The sequence below is a fragment of the Oncorhynchus mykiss genome, chromosome 5 (genome assembly GCF_013265735.2).
Source record: "Oncorhynchus mykiss isolate Arlee chromosome 5, USDA_OmykA_1.1, whole genome shotgun sequence".
Classification (NCBI taxonomy): domain Eukaryota; kingdom Metazoa; phylum Chordata; class Actinopteri; order Salmoniformes; family Salmonidae; genus Oncorhynchus; species Oncorhynchus mykiss.
The window spans coordinates 97,173,667-97,194,201 of NC_048569.1; the positions used below are offsets into that span (position 1 = coordinate 97,173,667).

Here is a 20,535-nt window from a genome sequence, read left to right on the forward strand (position 1 = left end):
AGAAGAATTCTCTCCCACATTAGACAACTCTTGAAGAATAGTCTTTTTAAAAGTAGGATCATGGAGAAAAACAAAGTCATTGGCTGGAATGCGGTTTTAACCAATCAGGATTAGATCCACCCGTTCGTTGTATAACACACGATAAAGTCTGGGACCCCCCCCCCCCCAATCGGGGTCCTCTTGTGACAAGATAACTCAACTGTACACAGTCAAACATCACGTAAACAAGTCCTTAGTCACTGGAGTAGAGATAGATGCCAGTCTTCTGTTAAATAAATAGAATTCACACATGACATGACATGACATACAAATACAAAGCCTTTATTTTACATTCATACATCTAGAAATTGATCAATAAGTTGAATGCATTTTTATTTTTTTTTTAACACAAAAAAAAAGTCCTGAAGATTTACAGCTCGAGTAATGATTAATGATTATTGATTATTGATTAATGATTAATGATTAATGAATAATTTGCATGTTGTAAAGTTGGTGAAAAGCTTTTTTTTTTTTTTCTTATTTTTTATTTTTTTAAATGACACACGCAAACCCGAAATAAAAACTAGGACTACTAGTGCTGTCCTTGAGTTGTACCTTTTTATATAAACAGAACTGGGCTGAATGGAAATGAATTCAGTCACCATAGAGAAGGCACCTTCAGTACACAGTGTATGTACAAACAACATCTGTTTTACTGTAGCTTCTAGTACAATGACAACTGGGAACGTTCACTTAAAACAATAAACTATAACACATCCATACAAACACGTTTTGAAGCAAAAATATCTTCTTGGTTCATACCCAAAGCAGTACCTCGAAATGCATATATATTTTTTTTAAAACATTTTAAATACTAGATTGGTTCTGCCAGCAGAGAGCAACCCAGTTGGATATAGTTAGTTAATTACACAGTAGGTCACAATATTTATGACTGCAGTTGCCCGCTTCATGGATTGGTAACTATTGGCAACGGTAGTAGCGTAGGTATGCCTCATCATGCATCAGTTTGTCTTCCTACGAGAGCAGTAGTCATTATTAAGAGTCCCCCCCCCCCCCCCCCCCCCCACAAAAAAAATGTTTTTGTTTTTTTCCTTTCACATGAAAGGGGGCAGGTCTACATGTACACCAATATATAAAATCTATAGACAATTCAATATCTTATACAGCCAGGATAAATACAATTTATCTTTAAAATATACTGTTAACCCCCTCCCCGCCCCTTCAAATCGAAATGTCAATACTTTCAGAAAAGTTATTTGCTATAAAATACCGTATCCTTCAACGGGATTTACGTTTACATTCGTGCTTTTTCCTCCAACAAAATAAAGCTGTTTTATATTCCTCTAAAGCTTAAAAACATTTGAACTAAATTAAAAGAGACATACTAATATAAAGAAACAAATGGACTGAGAGGTTCTACGTTCACATGTTTAGAGAAAACCCGTTTTGAACGGCGTACGCTGTCCGCCCCGCCCCGCCCCGCCAGTTCAGCACGCCTTGGACGCTGGCCGTATTAATGAATCGCCCTCTAAATCAACACAGTGTGGCACTACAATTTTTTGGGGATGATTTGTATACGTTGGGGTGTTTTCAATGCCATGGTCAAGATTGGCGTCGTCGTCGTCGTCCGCCCCGCCCCGCCCCCCTCCAGTTCAGCACGCCTTGGACGGGTCTGTTGGCAGCTCTGTGGTGGACGTGCGGTACTGGATCTTGGTGTTGGTAATCGCTCCGTGTTTCTGTCTGAGGTGCAATCGAAGCTGACTCTTGTGGCGAAAGTGCAAGTTGCATTTCTCACACTGGAAAAAGAAAAGCAAGGTGAGTTTTCTGTCTCCAATCTACATGGGTTAACACCTGCATTTCAGTGTGTATATCAATGACACTGACTGATAGATCATGTTGGATTGTATAGTTGGTGTACTTACATAGAGTGGTATATAATGGTGTCATTCTACTTACGTAGGGTGTATATAATGGTGTCATTCTACTTATGTAGGGTGTATATATATAATGGTGTCATTCTACTTACGTAGGGTGTATATATAATGGTGTCATTCTACTTACGTAGGGTGTATATATAATGGTGTCATTCTACTTACGTAGGGTGTATATATAATGGTGTCATTCTACTTACGTAGGGTGTATATATATAATGGTGTCATTCTACTTACGTAGGGTGTATATATAATGGTGTCATTCTACTTACATAGGGTGTATATATAATGGTGTCATTCTACTTACATAGGGTGTATATATAATGGTGTCATTCTACTTACATAGGGTGTATATATAATGGTGTCATTCTACTTACATAGGGTGTATATATAATGGTGTCATTCTACTTACATAGGGTGTATATATAATGGTGTCATTCTACTAACATAGGGTGTATATATATATATAATGGTGTCATTCTACTTACATAGGGTGTATATATAATGGTGTCATTCTACTAACATAGGGTGTATATATATAATGGTGTCATTCTACTTACATAGGGTGTATATATAATGGTGTCATTCTACTAACATAGGGTGTATATATATAATGGTGTCATTCTACTTACATAGGGTGTATATATATAATGGTGTCATTCTACTTACATAGGGTGTATATATAATGGTGACATTCTACTTACGTAGAGTGTATATATATATATAATGGTGTCATTCTACTTACATAGGGTGTATATATAATGGTGACATTCTACTTACGTAGAGTGTATATATATATATATATATATATATATAATGGTGTCATTCTACTTACATAGGGTGTATATATAATGGTGACATTCTACTTACGTAGAGTGTATATATATATATATAATGGTGTCATTCTACTAACATAGGGTGTATATATATAATGGTGTCATTCTACTTACATAGGGTGTATATATATAATGGTGTCATTCTACTAACATAGGGTGTATATATATATATAATGGTGTCATTCTACTAACATAGGGTGTATATATATAATGGTGTCATTCTACTTACATGATAGGGTGCATATATAATGGTGTCATTCTACTTACGTAGAGTGTATATATATATATAATGGTGTCATTCTACTTACATGATAGGGCTTTTCTCCGGTGTGGATGCGCAGGTGACTCTTCAGCGTCTGCAGATGACGGAAACGCGTTCCACAGATCTCGCACGGGTATGGCTTCTCCCCGGTGTGGATCAGCACATGGGCACGGAGATGTGCAACCTGACCATGACAACAACATTATGAGACAACTGGGTCTGTGTGGTGGTGAGTTGTATTTTACGAAGACAATGATGGAAGAAATGTGTGGGGGGGGGGACAGAAATGGGTGATGTGCAGCATAGAGCATAGCGATGGTATTACCCCCCCAAGACTAGCCCTCCGTTGAAAAGAGAGAGGGGGACTCGGCTCACCTGCACGAATCGAGCTCCACATGTCTCACATCTGTATGGCTTTTCTCCTGAGTGGATACGGGTGTGGGTCTTGAGGTTAGCTGGCCTGTTGAACTGAGCGCCACAGATGTTGCAGCGATACGGCTTCTCTCCTGCAACGCAACATACAACAAACAAACAAACAAACAACCCACAGAACAAACTGGTTAGCCAGTTACCGAATTTAGTGGGCAGAGCAGTTAACGTGTGTATTATTATTATTATTATTGCTTCTGATGTACCGGTGTGGACTGTCTTGTGGCTGGCGAGGTTTCCTTTGTAGCGGAAAACAGCTTGACAGCGGTCGCACTTGTACGGCTTGTCACTGTGGGTCTGCAGCACGTGGAGTTTCAGGGCTCCGTCGTCAGCGAACTTGAAGTCGCATTCGTTACAAAAGAACGTGCCAGTTTCTGTAAAGGAGAAGCGTTAGGTCAAACTAATGAATACGTCAAGATTCAGTGGCGCTTCAAATCGTGATCAAGAAAGTGTTGTGTATAAAAGCAACAAGCAGCTAAGCTTCCCTCTGTCCGGGAGGTGTTCATGTCTGCCTCCACAAATGGCCATCCTATTCCTTACATTCAGATCTGTTGTCTTAATTTGATCACTGTTACGACTCGTAGTATTTTTCCCTCTGTCCGGGAGGTGTTCATGTCTGCCTCCACAAATGGCCATCCTATTCCTTACATTCAGATCTGTTGTCTTAATTTGATCACTGTTACGACTCGTAGTATTTTTCCCTCTGTCCGGGAGGTGTTCATGTCTGCCTCCACAAATGGCCATCCTATTCCTTACATTCAGATCTGTTGTCTTAATTTGATCACTGTTACGACTCGTAGTATTTTTCCCTCTGTCCGGGAGGTGTTCATGTCTGCCTCCACAAATGGCCATCCTATTCCTTACATTCAGATCTGTTGTCTTAATTTGATCACTGTTACGACTCGTAGTATTTTTCCCTCTGTCCGGGAGGTGTTCATGTCTGCCTCCACAAATGGCCATCCTATTCCTTACATTCAGATCTGTTGTCTTAATTTGATCACTGTTACGACTCGTAGTATTTTTCCCTCTGTCCGGGAGGTGTTCATGTCTGCCTCCACAAATGGCCATCCTATTCCTTACATTCAGATCTGTTGTCTTAATTTGATCACTGTTACGACTCGTAGTATTTTTCCCTCTGTCCGGGAGGTGTTCATGTCTGCCTCCACAAATGGCCATCCTATTCCTTACATTCAGATCTGTTGTCTTAATTTGATCACTGTTACGACTCGTAGTATTTTTCCCTCTGTCCGGGAGGTGTTCATGTCTGCCTCCACAAATGGCCATCCTATTCCTTACATTCAGATCTGTTGTCTTAATTTGATCACTGTTACGACTCGTAGTATTTTTCCCTCTGTCCGGGAGGTGTTCATGTCTGCCTCCACAAATGGCCATCCTATTCCTTACATTCAGATCTGTTGTCTTAATTTGATCACTGTTACGACTCGTAGTATTTTTCCCTCTGTCCGGGAGGTGTTCATGTCTGCCTCCACAAATGGCCATCCTATTCCTTACATTCAGATCTGTTGTCTTAATTTGATCACTGTTACGACTCGTAGTATTTTTCCCTCTGTCCGGGAGGTGTTCATGTCTGCCTCCACAAATGGCCATCCTATTCCTTACATTCAGATCTGTTGTCTTAATTTGATCACTGTTACGACTCGTAGTATTTTTCCCTCTGTCCGGGAGGTGTTCATGTCTGCCTCCACAAATGGCCATCCTATTCCTTACATTCAGATCTGTTGTCTTAATTTGATCACTGTTACGACTCGTAGTATTTTTCCCTCTGTCCGGGAGGTGTTCATGTCTGCCTCCACAAATGGCCATCCTATTCCTTACATTCAGATCTGTTGTCTTAATTTGATCACTGTTACGACTCGTAGTATTTTTCCCTCTGTCCGGGAGGTGTTCATGTCTGCCTCCACAAATGGCCATCCTATTCCTTACATTCAGATCTGTTGTCTTAATTTGATCACTGTTACGACTCGTAGTATTTTTCCCTCTGTCCGGGAGGTGTTCATGTCTGCCTCCACAAATGGCCATCCTATTCCTTACATTCAGATCTGTTGTCTTAATTTGATCACTGTTACGACTCGTAGTATTTTTCCCTCTGTCCGGGAGGTGTTCATGTCTGCCTCCACAAATGGCCATCCTATTCCTTACATTCAGATCTGTTGTCTTAATTTGATCACTGTTACGACTCGTAGTATTTTTCCCTCTGTCCGGGAGGTGTTCATGTCTGCCTCCACAAATGGCCATCCTATTCCTTACATTCAGATCTGTTGTCTTAATTTGATCACTGTTACGACTCGTAGTATTTTTCCCTCTGTCCGGGAGGTGTTCATGTCTGCCTCCACAAATGGCCATCCTATTCCTTACATTCAGATCTGTTGTCTTAATTTGATCACTGTTACGACTCGTAGTATTTTTCCCTCTGTCCGGGAGGTGTTCATGTCTGCCTCCACAAATGGCCATCCTATTCCTTACATTCAGATCTGTTGTCTTAATTTGATCACTGTTACGACTCGTAGTATTTTTCCGTGTGCAGAAAGAAAATACAAATTGTAGTGTAATTTAAAGGTTTAAAGAGGCTTCTAATGTTTGTCATTTCTACTTTTTTTTTTTTTTGTCAGACTTGACCTAATGAAAACATTTGTTAACCCCTACAGAAATGTCCATTTAATTATAATCCACGTAAATAATTCATATGTCCTGTTGCCGCGGGATTATTTTCCTGCTGTGAGAACCAGGGTCACACCAAGACAACGCATCGGTGGTGCACTAATTTCCCCGATATAGGGCTCTGCTGAAAAGTAGTGCACTAGTTTCCCCGATATAGGGCTCTGCTGAAAAGTAGTGCACTAGTTTCCCCGATATAGGGCTCTGATGAAAAGTAGTGCACTAGTTTCCTGATATAGGGCTCTGATGAAAAGTAGTGCACTAGTTTCCCTATATAGGGCTCTGCTGAAAAGTAGTGCACTAGTTTCCCTATATAGGGCTCTGCTGAAAAGTAGTGCACTAGTTTCCCCGATATAGGGCTCTGCTGAAAAGTAGTGCACTAGATAGGGAATAGGGCGCCATTTGCGACTCAATTCGGCGTTTTAAAAAGCAGCGTGTACCACCGCTAACTAAGCGAGCCGTTTCACATCCATTACATACTCACCACAGCTGGAGTCTGAGTACTCCGAGTGTAACTCTGACATCATGTCCTCCGCTAAACAGGAAGCCGGGGTGTTGGGACACACTTCAGAGTGCTGCGGGGGCGGGGTACCACAGGAGGTGCACTTTAAGTGGCTGATGTAGACAGAGGAGTGGTTGTCAGCGCTCCTCTGTGATCCCTCCAGAGCTCTGGAGATACAAACGGTTGTGTGTCAGACATCATTCCTCCGCACGACAACAATACAGCCGCAAGACAAGGGGGCAGAGAGAGAAAGAGGCTACAGGCGACAGTCGGAAGGCAGTCGTCTAGGGCCCTGCCGCGATGGTAGAAAAAGCTTTAGAAATGTTTGAAATGGGCTGGATGGCGGACACAGAGGTGCACTGCGGAGAGTTTCATTGAGCAATACTTTTGATGGCAATTTTATTATATATTTCTTTAAATGAATCACTAACACTTTTCAATTCATGAAAGGGAAAACAAAAGCATCTCGAATAGATTAAGCCGTAAACAATCAAGTGTTTATGCTAGAGTTGTAGTTTAGTGTTTGATTCGTCCAGCGTTTATGCTAGAGTTGTAGTTTAGTGTTTGATTCGTCCAGCGTTTATGCTAGAGTTGTAGTTTAGTGTTTGATTCGTCCAGCGTTTATGCTAGAGTTGTAGTTTAGTGTTTGATTCGTCCAGCGTTTATGCTAGAGTCGTAGTTTAGTGTTTGATTCATCCAGTGTGACTGTAGACGTTACCTGTTGATGATGTTGTTGAGTCGGGAGGCCTGTGGAACAAGCAGATCCTCTCCGTGCTCGCTGATGTTGGCGTTGGCCTGCGTGTCCAGGTGCTCCGAGTCAGAAGGCTGGGGGTAGGGGGGCAGACCCAGGCGCTGGGGGGAGGGGACCACCACCTCCTGCGGCCCAGTATCCTCCTCCTTGGTGGCGCTCTGGTTCAGAACTATGAACTTGTATTTCTTCCAGTTGCGTGCCTTGGGATCCTGGCTGCCCTGTAGGGGCAGGGCACCACACCGGCCGGCCTGGGAGAGACCTGCGTTCTTACTGCTGCTGGACTCGGTTGGGGAGTTAGGCTGGCAGTCCGATTTGAGCGGGCTCTGAGGACTGCTCATCAGGCCCTTCCGTCCGGCTGAGGAGATCCCCAGAGGGTAGTGCTGCTGGCTCGTGTCTTCCTCTGTCGTCTGAGGACCGTGCTCCTTACCCAGAACCATTATCTGCTGCTTGTGGCCCGCCGTGGCAAACGCTCTCTTCCTAGAGCCTCCCACCCCACCAGCCTGGCTGACCCCTCCGTCATGGCTCTCCTTCCTCATCTCCTCCTCCCTGGAGGAGACGTAGCTGGCTGTATGGTGGATGCTGGCCGAGCCCCCGCTCACCGCTCGGCTGTAATCAACCCTCATGGCGCTGCCCGTGTCCGGGGGGGAACAGTGCTTGTGGTGGATCCCGCCTTTAGAGAAGTCAGCGAAGTTATTTTTGGCGTCTGTCAGCTTGCAGAGAGGGAAAGGGAACCCCTGGACGGGGAACTGACCGTAGAGGTGGTAGTTGCTGGGGGAATTGACCCCGTTGAACATGCTGGAGGCGTAGGGCCTCCCGTCTCTGAAGGGGCCGACCCGGCCGGGCAGGTTGTCGACCACATCGTGGGGCCGGTATGCATGGACGCCCTGAGGTAAAAGCAAGGGGCTGACCAAGAACTCATCTCTGGGCAGCTTGTTGGCCTGGCCAGGGTCGCTGAGGAGAAAGAGGAAGACGAGTGAGACGACAGAACCTGAACAAGGCAGAAGGATACCAGAAACATATGCTACATTCCTTCCCGGTCCACAACAAATCACACCAATGTGTTTCTCTGCTGTGCACGTCTCTTGACAGGTCCTCATTTGCAAATAGAAATGTCTTCTTAAATCGAGTGAGAAAGACAGACCAACGTAAGGGTGCAGGGCCGGCGGCCATCTTATCGCCTCCGACCACAGAACATCGATGTTGTTTTCATTCCACGACACCCAGACCAACGTAAGGGTGCAGGGCCGGCGGCCATCTTATCGCCTCCGACCACAGAACATCGATGTTGTTTTCATTCCACGACACACCCAGCAGCTGATCTTACTGGTAAAACCGTATATATATATATATATATATATATATATATATATATATATATATATATATATATATATATATATATATATATATATATATATATATATATATATATATATATATATATATATATATATATATATATATATATAACCACGTTAACGTTACTCCTTGTGTATCTTTATACCTCCAGTTATTCCTGGTTTTATTATCTGCTTTTCACTGTTCGTCTACACCTGTTCTTTTACAAAGGCATGTGACAAATACAATTTGATTGTAAGTTGAGTCTCCCTTCTTATATCATATACACCCCCCCCCCCATCATCCAAATACCTGGATTTGATGAATCTGTGGCAGGTGTCCACAACGTGATCCATCTGTAGGTAGATGGCTGTGTTCATGATCGCCATGATCAGACTCTCCTTCAGCGTCAGTCTAGAGGTGTACATGAACTCCAGCAGGATGGTAAACCCCTCGGGGTCCACCTTGGGGTCCAGACTGATGGCATTCAGGTTACACTTCAGAGAGTCCGTAAATATAGTGTAGAACAACCCACTAGAGAGAGAGGAAGCATCGTGTTCAGTACAGCGAGGGACACACACACACACACACACACACAGAGCGCGAGGGACACACACACAGAGCGCGAGGGACACACACACACACAGAGCGCGAGGGACACACACACACAGAGCGCGAGGGACACACACACACGGAGCGCGAGGGACACACACACACAGAGCGCGAGGGACACACACACACAGAGCGCGAGGGACACACACACACAGAGCGCGAGGGACACACACACACAGAGCGCGAGGGACACACACACACACAGAGCGCGAGGGACACACACACACAGAGCGCGAGGGACACACACGGAGCGCGAGGGACACACACAGAGCGCGAGGGACACACACACACAGAGCGCGAGGGACACACACACACAGAGCGCGAGGGACACACACACACAGAGCGCGAGGGACACACACACACAGAGCGCGAGGGACACACACACACAGAGCGTGAGGGACACACACACACAGAGCGCGAGGGACACACACACACAGAGCGCGAGGGACACACACACACAGAGCGCGAGGGACACACACACACAGAGCGCGAGGGACACACACACACAGAGCGCGAGGGACACACACACAGAGCGCGAGGGACACACACACACAGAGCGCGAGGGACACACATACACAGAGCACGAGGGACACACACACAGAGCACGAGGGACACACACACACAGAGCACGAGGGGGGACTTTAAGTATCAACAGCAACATGCAAAGTGTGCGGGACAGAGTCTGCATCCAAAATGCCACACTATTCCCTATGTAACAGGGTTGGTTTCAACTATGTAACAGGGTTGGTTTCAACTATGTAACAGGGTTGGTTTCCCTATGTAACAGGGCCGGTTTCCCTATGTAACAGGGTCGGTTTCCCTATGTAACAGGGTCGGTTTCCCTATGTAACAGGGTCGGTTTCCCTATGTAACAGGGTCGGTTTCCCTATGTAACAGGGTCGGTTTCCCTATGTAACAGGGTCGGTTTCCCTATGTAACAGGGTCGGTTTCCCTATGTAACAGGGTTGGTTTCAACTATGTAACAGGGTTGGTTTCAACTATGTAACAGGGTTGGTTTCCCTATGTAACAGGGTTGGTTTCCCTATGTAACAGGGTTGGTTTCCCTATGTAACAGGGTTGGTTTCCCTATGTAACAGGGTTGGTTTCCCTATGTAACAGGGTTGGTTTCCCTATGTAACAGGGTTGGTTTCCCTATGTAACAGGGTTGGTTTCCCTATGTAACAGGGTTAGTTTCCCTATGTAACAGGGTTAGTTTCCCTATGTAACAGGGTTAGTTTCCCTATGTAACAGGGTTGGTTTCCCTATGTAACAGGGTTGGTTTCAACTATGTAACAGGGTTGGTTTCCCTATGTAACAGGGTTGGTTTCCCTATGTAACAGGGTTGGTTTCCCTATGTAACAGGGTTGGTTTCCCTATGTAACAGGGTTGGTTTCCCTATGTAACAGGGTTAGTTTCCCTATGTAACAGGGTTAGTTTCCCTATGTAACAGGGTTGGTTTCCCTATGTAACAGGGTTGGTTTCAACTATGTAACAGGGTTGGTTTCCCTATGTAACAGGGTTGGTTTCCCTATGTAACAGGGTTGGTTTCCCTATGTAACAGGGTTGGTTTCCCTATGTAACAGGGTTGGTTTCCCTATGTAACAGGGTTGGTTTCCCTATGTAACAGGGTTGGTTTCCCTATGTAACAGGGTTGGTTTCCCTATGCCACTGCAGAAATACCCAGTAAAACACCACTTCAGCAAAAGTCTTAATGTATTGTTTTTAAAATACATGTATACCTAAACTAAAAGTTTGGGGTCACTTAAAAATGTAGTTTTTTTGTCCATTAAAACAACATCAAATTGATTAGAAATGCAGTGTAGACATTGTTAATGTTGTAAATGACTATTGTAGCTGGAAACGGCAGATTTTTAATGGAATATCTACATAGGCGTACAGAGGCCCATTATCAGCAACCATCTGTGTTCCAATGGCACGTTGTGTTAGCTAATCCAAGTTTATCATTTGAAAAGGCTAATTGATCCTTAGAAAACCCTTTTGCAATTATGTTAGAACAGCTGAAAACTGTTGTGTTGATTAAAGAAGCAATAAAACTGGCCTTTAGACTAGTTGAGTATCTGGAGCATCAGCATTTGTGGGTTTGATTACAGGCTCAAAATAGATAGAAACAAATAACTTTCTTCTGAAACTTGTCAGTATTCTTGTTCTTGTTCTGAGAAATGAAGACTATTCCATACGAGAAACTGCCAAGAAACTGAAGATCTCGTACAACGTTGTGTACTACTCCCTTCACAGAACAGCGCAAACAGGCTTTAACCAGAATAGATAGAGTGGGAGGCCCCGGTGCACAACTGAGCAAGAGAACAAGTACATTAGAGTGTCTAGGTTGAGAAAGACGCCTCACAAGTCCTCAACTGGCAGCTTCATTAAATAGTGAAGAGGCGACTCCGGGATGCTGGCCTTCTAGGCAGAGTTCCTCTGTCCAGTGTCTGTGTTCTTTTGCCCATCTTAATCTTTACTTTTCTTTGTCTGTTTCTGTAAACTCAGCAAAAAAAAAAAAACGTCCTCTCACTGTCAACTGTGTTTATTTTCAGCAAACTTAACATGTGTTCATACAAATATTTACACAACAAGATTCAACAACTGTTACAAACTGAACATGTTCCACAGACATGTGACTAACAGAAATTGAATAATGTGTCCCTTGACAAAGGGTGGGTCAAAATCAAAAGTAACAGTCAGTATCTGGTGTGGCCACCAGCTGCATTAAGTACTGCAGTGCATCTCCTCCTCATGGACTGCACCAGATTTGCCAGTTATTGCTGTGAGATGTTACTCCACTCTTCCACCAAGGCACCTGCAAGTTCCCGAATATTTCTGGGGGGAATGGCCCTAGCCCTCACCCTCCGATCCAACAGGTCCCAGACGTGCTCAATAGGATTGAGATCCGGGCTCTTTGCTGGCCATGGCAGAACACTGACATTCCTGTCTTGCAGGAAATCACGGACAGAACAAGCAGTATGGCTGGTGGCATTGTCATGCTTGGAGGGTCATGTCAGGAAGAGCACTTTTTGCCAGTCCTGTCTGGTCCAGCGACATTGACCTTGTGCCCATAGGCGACGTTGTTGCCGGTGATGTCTGGTGAGGACCTGCCTTACAACAGGCCTACAAGCCCTCAGTCCAGGCTCTCTCAGCCTATTGTGGACAGTCTGGGCACTGATGGAGGGATTGTGTGTTCCTGGTGAAACTTGGGCTGTTGTTGCCATCCTGCACCTGTCCCGTAGGTGTGATGTTTGGATGTACCAATCCTGTGCAAGTGTTGTTACATGTGGTCTGCCATTGCGAGGATGATCAGCTGTGCGTCCTTTCATCCTGTAGTGCTGTCTTTGGCGTCTCACAGTATGGACATTGCAATTTATTGCCCTGGCCACGTCTGCAGTCCTCATGCCTCCTTGCAGCATGCCTAAGGCACGTTCACGCAGATGAGCAGGGACCCTGAGCATCTTTCTTTTGGTGTTTTTCCAGAGTCAGTAGAAAAGCCTATTTAGTGTCCTAAGTTTTCATAACTGTGACCTTAATTGCCTACCATCTGCATGCTGTTATTGTCTTAACGACCGTTCCACAGGTGTATGTTCATTAATTGTTTATGGTTCATTGAACAAGCATGGGAAACAGTGTTTAAACCCTTTACAGTGAAGATCTGTGAAGTTATTTGCATTTTTACAAATTATCTTTGAAAGACAGGGAACTGAAAAAGGGACATTTCTTTTTTTTGCTGAGTTTTACTCTTCTCAGTTGTGCACCGGGGCCTCCCACTCTTTCTATTCTGGTTAGAGCCAGTGTGCGCTGTTCTGTGAAGAGAGTAGTACACAGTGTTGTACGAGATCTTCTATTTCTTGGCAATTTCTCACATGGAATAGCCTTCATTTTTCAGAACAAGAATCGAACCCACAAATGCTGATGCTCCAGATACTCAACTAGTCTAAAGAAGGCCAGTTTGATTGCTTCTTTAATCAGAACAACAGTTTTCAGATGTGCTAACATAATTGCAAAAGGGTTTTCTAATGATCAATTAGCCTTTTTAAAATGATAAACTTGGATTAGCTAACACAACGTGCCATTGGAACACAGGAGTGATGGATGCTGATAATGGGCCTCTGTATGCCTATGTAGATATTCCATTGAAAAAAATTTAACATTTTGGTAGTTTCCAGCTAAAATAGTAATTTACAACATTAACAATGTCTACACTGTATTTCTGATCAATTTGATGTTTTAATGGTCAAATAATGTGCTTATCTTTAAAATACAAGGACATCTTTGAAGTGACCAAACTTTTGAACAGTAGTGTATGTCTCAAAAGTAACATGTAATTGCTAAATGATACTTAAGTATCTCAAATTCCTTATATTAAGCAAACCAGACGGCACCATTTTCTTGTTTTGTTTATTTACGGATAGCCAGGGGCACCCTCAATCATTTACAAACCAAGATTTGAATTTAGTGAGTCCGCCAGATCAGAGGCAGTAGAGATGACAAGGGTTTGTTCTCTGTTTACTGAGTCCCCCAGATCAGAGGCAGTAGGGATGACCAGGGATTGTTCTGTTTAGTGAGTCCTCCAGATCATAGGCAGTAGGGATGACCAGGGATTGTTCTATGTTTAGTGAGTCCTCCAGATCAGAGGCAGTAGGGATGACCAGGGATTGTTCTCTGTTTACTGAGTCCTCCAGATCAGAGGCAGTAGGGATGACCAGGGATGTTCTCTGTTTAGTGAGTCCACCAGATCAGAGGCAGTAGGGACGACCTGGGATGTTCTCTGTTTACTGAGTCCTCCAGACCAGAGGCAGTAGGGATGACCAGGGATTGTTCTCTGTTTACTGAGTCCTCCAGATCAGAGGCAGTAGGGATGACCAGGGATGTTCTCTGTTTAGTGAGTCCTCCAGATCAGAGGCAGTAGGGATGACCAGGGATGTTCTCTGTTTAGTGAGTCCTCCAGATCAGAGGCAGTAGGGATGACCAGGGATGTTCTCTGTTTAGTGAGTCCTCCAGATCAGAGGCAGTAGGGATGACCAGGGATGTTCTCTGTTTACTGAGTCCTCCAGACCAGAGGCAGTAGGGATGACCAGGGATTGTTCTCTGTTTACTGAGTCCTCCAGATCAGAGGCAGTAGGGATGACCAGAGATCCTGAGGCCCCATTGTCGTGCCATTCATCCACCACCATCACCTCATGTTTCAGAATGATAATGCACGGCCCCATGACGCAACATGTACTTAATTCCTTGAAGCTGAAAATGTCCCAGTTCTTCCATGGCCTGCATACTGACCAGACATGTCACCCATTGAGCATGTTTGGGATGCTCTGGAGCGACACGTAAGACAGCGTGTTCCAGTTCCCGCCAATATCCATCAACTTTGCACAGCCATTGAAGAGGAGTGGGGACAACATTCCACAGGCCACAATCAACAGCCTGATCAACTCTATGTGAAGGAGATGTGTCGTACTGCATGAGGCAAATGGTCGTCACATCAGATACTGACTGGTTTTCTGATCCATGACCCTACTGTACTTTTTTTTTTTAAAGGCATCTGTGACCAACAGATGGTTATCTGTATTCCCAGTCACGAGGAATTTACTGATTGGGACCTAACGAATTTATTTCCATTGACTGATTTCCTCATATGAACTGTAACGCAGTAAAATCTTAGAAATTGTTGCATGTTGCGTTTCTATCTTTTTAGTATAATTAAGTAGTACTTTAAAGTATTTTTACTCAAGTACTTTAATCAGAGTGCACTACGCGGGGGGAACAGAGTGCACTACGCGGGGGGGAACAGAGTGCCATTTGGGATGCCGTCTAAGAGTCACGTGAACACAACACACCTGCAGGCCATGAGGACAGTCTTATGAGCGCGGAACTGCTGTCTGTTGACCAGGATGGTGACATCTGTGAGGATGTCCCGGCTCCGCAACCGGTTGAGGTTCAGCAGCACGTCGCTGGCGTGACGCGTGAATTGGATACAGCTGTCTGCTGCACAAGCCATCTTGTCAAGCTCTGGCGGGGGGGAAAAAAATAAAAAGTTAAACAAATTGTATTCAGAGCCATGGACAGACATACAACAGGGTTATATACAGCTCCGATATTTGATTTAATGAATAACCACCAAGTAGTATCTTGGTGGTGAAACCCGGTTGGAATATGGACCAAATTGCAGGGCTCTCCAACCATGTTCCGCGAAACTACCCCTTCTGTAGATTTTTGCACCAACCCTAGTTATAACTAAACCCGATTCAGCTTATCGACCAGCTAAACCATTACAATCAGGTGTGTTAGGGTTGGAGTGAAGAAAACCTACAGCAGGCTCTCCAGGAACAGGGTTGAATAAAATGAATGTTGTGATATAAATATATATACACATTTTTTTAAATGTAACCTTTATTTAACTAGGCAAGTCAGTTAATTAAGAACAAATTCTTATACAAGATAAAGCATGGCAACTTTTATGAAGGCTGGGGTGATTGTCATTTTGCACTGGTTTAATGTATTGGTTATTCTAATAATAGAAACACTCACCACCCTCACCAATATTGTCTGATTGCAGTGGAACTTTTCAACCACTAGGCGGCACCATTGAACAGAGTAAATAAACTATGGAGCTTTCAAGACACATTTTCTGGGCGGCCACACTTGTTCCCGAAAGTGGGAAAACACTTGATTTTGTTATTGCTGGCACTCAAACATGAATTTAGAATATTTTTTTAACCTGAACCCTTATTCAATCAAATTAAACTCAAGCATTCTGCAGTAACACACTGGTTCTGTATGGTTCTGTGGCAGCAGCCTAGCCTACATGATGTAATGTCTCATAGCAGCACACTGTCATTCGGCATGGAAACATGACGTGGGAACAATTTAGGATATATAGTTGAGAAATGCAAGCACCAGGTGTAGGAGTCTTCTTCCCTTGAGTACAGTAGCCTACACCGTGCATCACAACACACCTGACTTTGACACACAGGCTATGACTTATTGTAGGGGACGTGTCCAACCTGGACTCAGGGTTAGACATAACAAAGTAAAGGTAAATCTGGGCCACACTCCAATTAGTACGATATGTTACGTTTTGTGAGGTATGTATTAGTCGATGTCCATCATTTTTGTATGATATGTTACGAATTGCAATTTGTTGTGGCTAACGTTTGCTAGGTGGCTAACATTAGCTAGGCTGTTGGTTAAGGAAGGGTTAGCTATCATGCTAAGTAGTTGCAAAGTGGCTAATTGGCTCAAATTGTCTGTGATGACATTCAAACATGCACAACCTTTGGGTTTCTGGATGTTTGTGTTACATGCCCACCCAACCACCCTTTTCCCCTTATGTAACCTTCTGTTTTATTGGAACCATGCACAGCATATGATACTAATTTATGTCATCCTGGATTTACGTTTACTATGTTACGTCTAGACTAGGAAACCAGGCTGGCGTGTCTTTAAATAATATAATGCCATCTGGGCATTTCTGACGTGCTGAACATTCCGTATTGGATTCGAACTTGATCATTTTTTCGCCCTCTGAACCAACCAACACACGCCAAAATACGTAGCCTTCATTTCCCCGTTATGTCGTTAATATACAACCCGTAGTCTATCACTAGTTTATTTACTTATTCACAATGGACAAAACAGTTTGAGCATATTCCAGACAAGAGTTGGCAGATGTAAATGTACTGTTGACTGCCAGAGAACATTGGAATGATTATAGTATAGTAGTAACGATAATAATAGTAGTAATAATAATAATCCGAGTTTACATTTTTTTTATGCATTTAACGGTAGATTAAACGGCAAAAATGTCCCCATGAATTTAAAAATATGATACGTCAAATTCTACCAGAAGATGTCATGAATTTACTGTCGAAGTTGATACGTCTGATCATGAATATATTAGCCCAGAAGTGTGTGTGATCTTCAGCGATATAAATAGCGGGTAGTCAGACGCAGGAGAACACGTTATGGCAATAACACAGCGCAATCCACAAGACTTCAGCATATTTTGAAAATACTTTTGGCATAGTTTATGTTTCAGCTACAGTCTGCGAATTTCAAACGGGTAATTTACTACTAGCCTCAGTTCTTTCCGTCCAACCCCATGTAATAAATTGTTAAAACTGACAGTTTCTTCACGTGGAACAACACGTGGAGCCAACCGGTTCAATAACACGCAAACACATTGGACACAGATGTAGCATTCCGTCTCAACCCCGTGTCTCAGGCTGTCACTTGACTCCTCTCGATATGAACTTTAAATAAAGAATCTATACACAGGTTGAAGTAACCACGGTGGTCATATATAGGCTATAACCCACCTACGACTACTGCTTTAGCGACACACGTCATATCAGACCAATTTTGTCAATTATTTTCAGTTATTCACTTTTTCAATCACATTCATATATAGTAACCTTTTCTCGCTCTTTATTCATAGCCTACTTTCAGACCCTTAGCCTAGCTAGGCCAACACTTCAACAATAATATTTTACGCAAGACTCCTTGCATTGAAGCTTAGCAATCAAATACATGTTTATTGCATCCGCTATAAGCACTCAATCACTGCAACATTGTAGCTGTTAATCACTCAATTCAATGCGACATTGTATCGGTTTAAGTCCCCTGTCTCCAGACAGATCGCATGCAGGTACCAACGTGCGCATATGCTGGTCTGTGCAGAAGCGGAACGTTACAAACTACAAACAATAACATTTCCGTGGAGGAGGTGAGGGGGGGTGGTGGGGGGGGGGTAACCGCGAGACAAGACGATCAATATCTCGTGCAACCAGATCCCAACGTGCTCGTTCAGTAACGATTGTTCAATTTGACTTTTTTCCCCTCCTTCTAGACTGCCTGGATATCTAAAACAATGTATCTTAACACCCTTGACACACATACCCCTGCCTATCTGCCACACTGTGCAAGTTAGGCTATTTAATTATGTCTGTGGGAATCACGTTATAAATAAACAGAATAATGTATATGTACACCGCTGTTATTAATACAATCACAATTAGGTGAACACAGTTGCAAAATCCACCCAGGTTAGAGCTATACTTAGGTTTGCTAAGAATATATAAGACGGCAGCACTTAGTCAAACTAAACAACTTGTTTATTGCTGGTATTCCAGCACACTAGTCAGTCTAACAGAATAACCACCTAATCTCATTTCTGTTTTGCGATCAGCACAGTCCATTTTTTTTTAAAGCCTCTACTGTCAAACCGACACAAGGCGAACAGAGCCGTAGAGAGTGAAGGGAAGACAGCGAAATATTATACAGGCAGAAGCTGTGTCAAGAGCAGATGTCACCCGCTAAAAGAATGCGCTCAAACCCGTCAAAAATCACATTATAAAACACACTCAGACACACACCAACACCTGCAATAGAGCACAACTTCGCGCCAAATTACATAGGCAAAAAGGAATAAAAAAAAAAAATCACCTGGTATTGCTTTCCTAGAAACTTCTTGCATCACCACTTCTAAGAACCCCCAGTTCTAAGAATCAGAGGAGCTCAATTCTCGGAATTTGAGCTTGTGGCGATACCACTTTCAGCGGGCAGGGGAGAGTCAGGTTTTAATGCTAGTTGAGAAATCATCTTTCTGACATTTTTATTTTCGTGCATATTGTACAACATAAATTGTGGAACAAGTGTAATACAAATTTTAAATGAAATTATTTACAAATATTGTTATATTTCTGATGTATTTGAAGAGAAATCGAGTGTTGAGTTTTTTATTCCCCCTACTTTTGGATTGTACCAGACCTAGACGGTCACATGGGGAAAACGAGATGTCTACGTCACCACGCCTCTAAACCCAGCCCCTAAATTCTCTGAACTAATTTGCTATTCTATGACATAAGCAGTGTCCGTCCTTTCGTTGCCTGTGTGAAACCCACATAAATCATTTACACAGAACCTAACTGGAGTGCTTATTCACACGGACATGCGTTGCGTAGGCCTATTTGTTGTGATATTATAATCTTTTATTTTGCTTCTCCTGCGGGGGAATGTTTTTTTTATTTTTAAACCGCAGTTCTACCTTCATTGCTGTGGACTGTCTGCTGGCATATCATCACAAGGGTTTGTTTAGGATGAGATTATATTTGTGAACCAAAGACATTGTGTTTTAAAACACAATCTTCACCACTGGGATTTCCCGTTGCTGTAGCCTTTTTGTAGCTTTTGACTGTTTATGCCAGGTTTATCTGAAAAATATGCTTTAGACTTAGGTTATTACCGCAGATTGGTGTTTATTTTCGTGAATCTTGCCCAGGAGGCAGAACACCAACAATTTCCGCTAGATTGGCCAGCTGCAAAGTCAAAAGTGTCTATACCGTAAAAACGTATGAAAAAAAAAGTGTAGGGTTAGGTATTTGGGTTAGCAGTGGGGTTATGGTTAAGGTTAGGTTTCAAATCCGCTGTTATGACTTTGTGGCTTTGCCTTCTAGTGACCACTCTGCAGAGCTGCCCCCAGGGCAAGATACAGGACAATAAATTCCAACCTGCCTGATTGCGGTCAGATTGATCACACAATGTATAGGTTAACAACTGGTTAATGCTATAATCGCCACCGTCCGCTGCTTTGCAAAGCATGAACTATTTGCGCTCTCTCTCTCTCTCTCTCTCTCTCTCTCTCTCTCTCCCATCTCTCTCTTTCTCTCTCTCTCTCTCTCTCTTACGTAAGGCAGCAGCCAATGATGGGCAATATAGCCAAAAGCAGTAAATTTACCTAATTTAAATAGGGTTGACATGGTCAACGTGCGAATGAAAAACCATAGGCATAGTGTTGGAATAAAATTACTTATTTATAATTAATTCTTAAATGCCACACAAACTTAAGTCTACCTGCGAAGTGCCATTTAGCCTTCAAATCAATCAAGACAAAAAGGCTAAATTAGGATATATATGAGGCATGACTGGGCCTTATACACAGATGGAAACTGCAGCATAACCCTCCACTAAACGTTATTGACTGCGTTTATATATTTTTAAAACATCTTTATTTAACTAGTAGGTAAGTCAGTTAAGAACACACGACATATGTTTATCATATTTATCATATGTTTATGATCTAGCAACCTTTCGGTGACTGGCCCAACGCTCCAACCACCTGCCACCCCAAAATAGGTGAAATAATAATAATAGGGCAAATAGGTTTAGACTGATTATTAGAATATTAGAATAAT

At 43.1% G+C, this 20,535-nt stretch overlaps 1 protein-coding gene across 2 annotated transcripts; it reads right to left on the reverse strand.

Moving 5' to 3' along the window:
- Nucleotides 1-300: 300 nt before the first annotated feature.
- Nucleotides 301-18,869, reverse strand: LOC110524862 (BCL6 transcription repressor). Of its 2 annotated transcripts, XM_036978954.1 has the most exons (10): nt 18,788-18,869; nt 15,181-15,352; nt 9,038-9,259; nt 8,139-8,338; nt 7,355-8,057; nt 6,619-6,803; nt 3,665-3,832; nt 3,405-3,535; nt 3,076-3,213; nt 301-1,796 (listed from the first exon to the last, which is right to left on the reverse strand). In XM_036978954.1, exons 1-10 carry the CDS (start codon nt 18,816-18,818, stop codon nt 1,653-1,655), a joined length of 2,094 nt encoding a protein of 697 aa, XP_036834849.1. In that variant the 5' UTR covers nt 18,819-18,869; the 3' UTR covers nt 301-1,652. The 2 variants fall into 2 exon arrangements, with proteins under 2 accessions (XP_036834849.1, XP_036834848.1); XM_036978953.1 differs by having other exon boundaries at nt 7,355-8,338.
- Between the last annotated feature and the right edge of the window lie 1,666 nt (nt 18,870-20,535).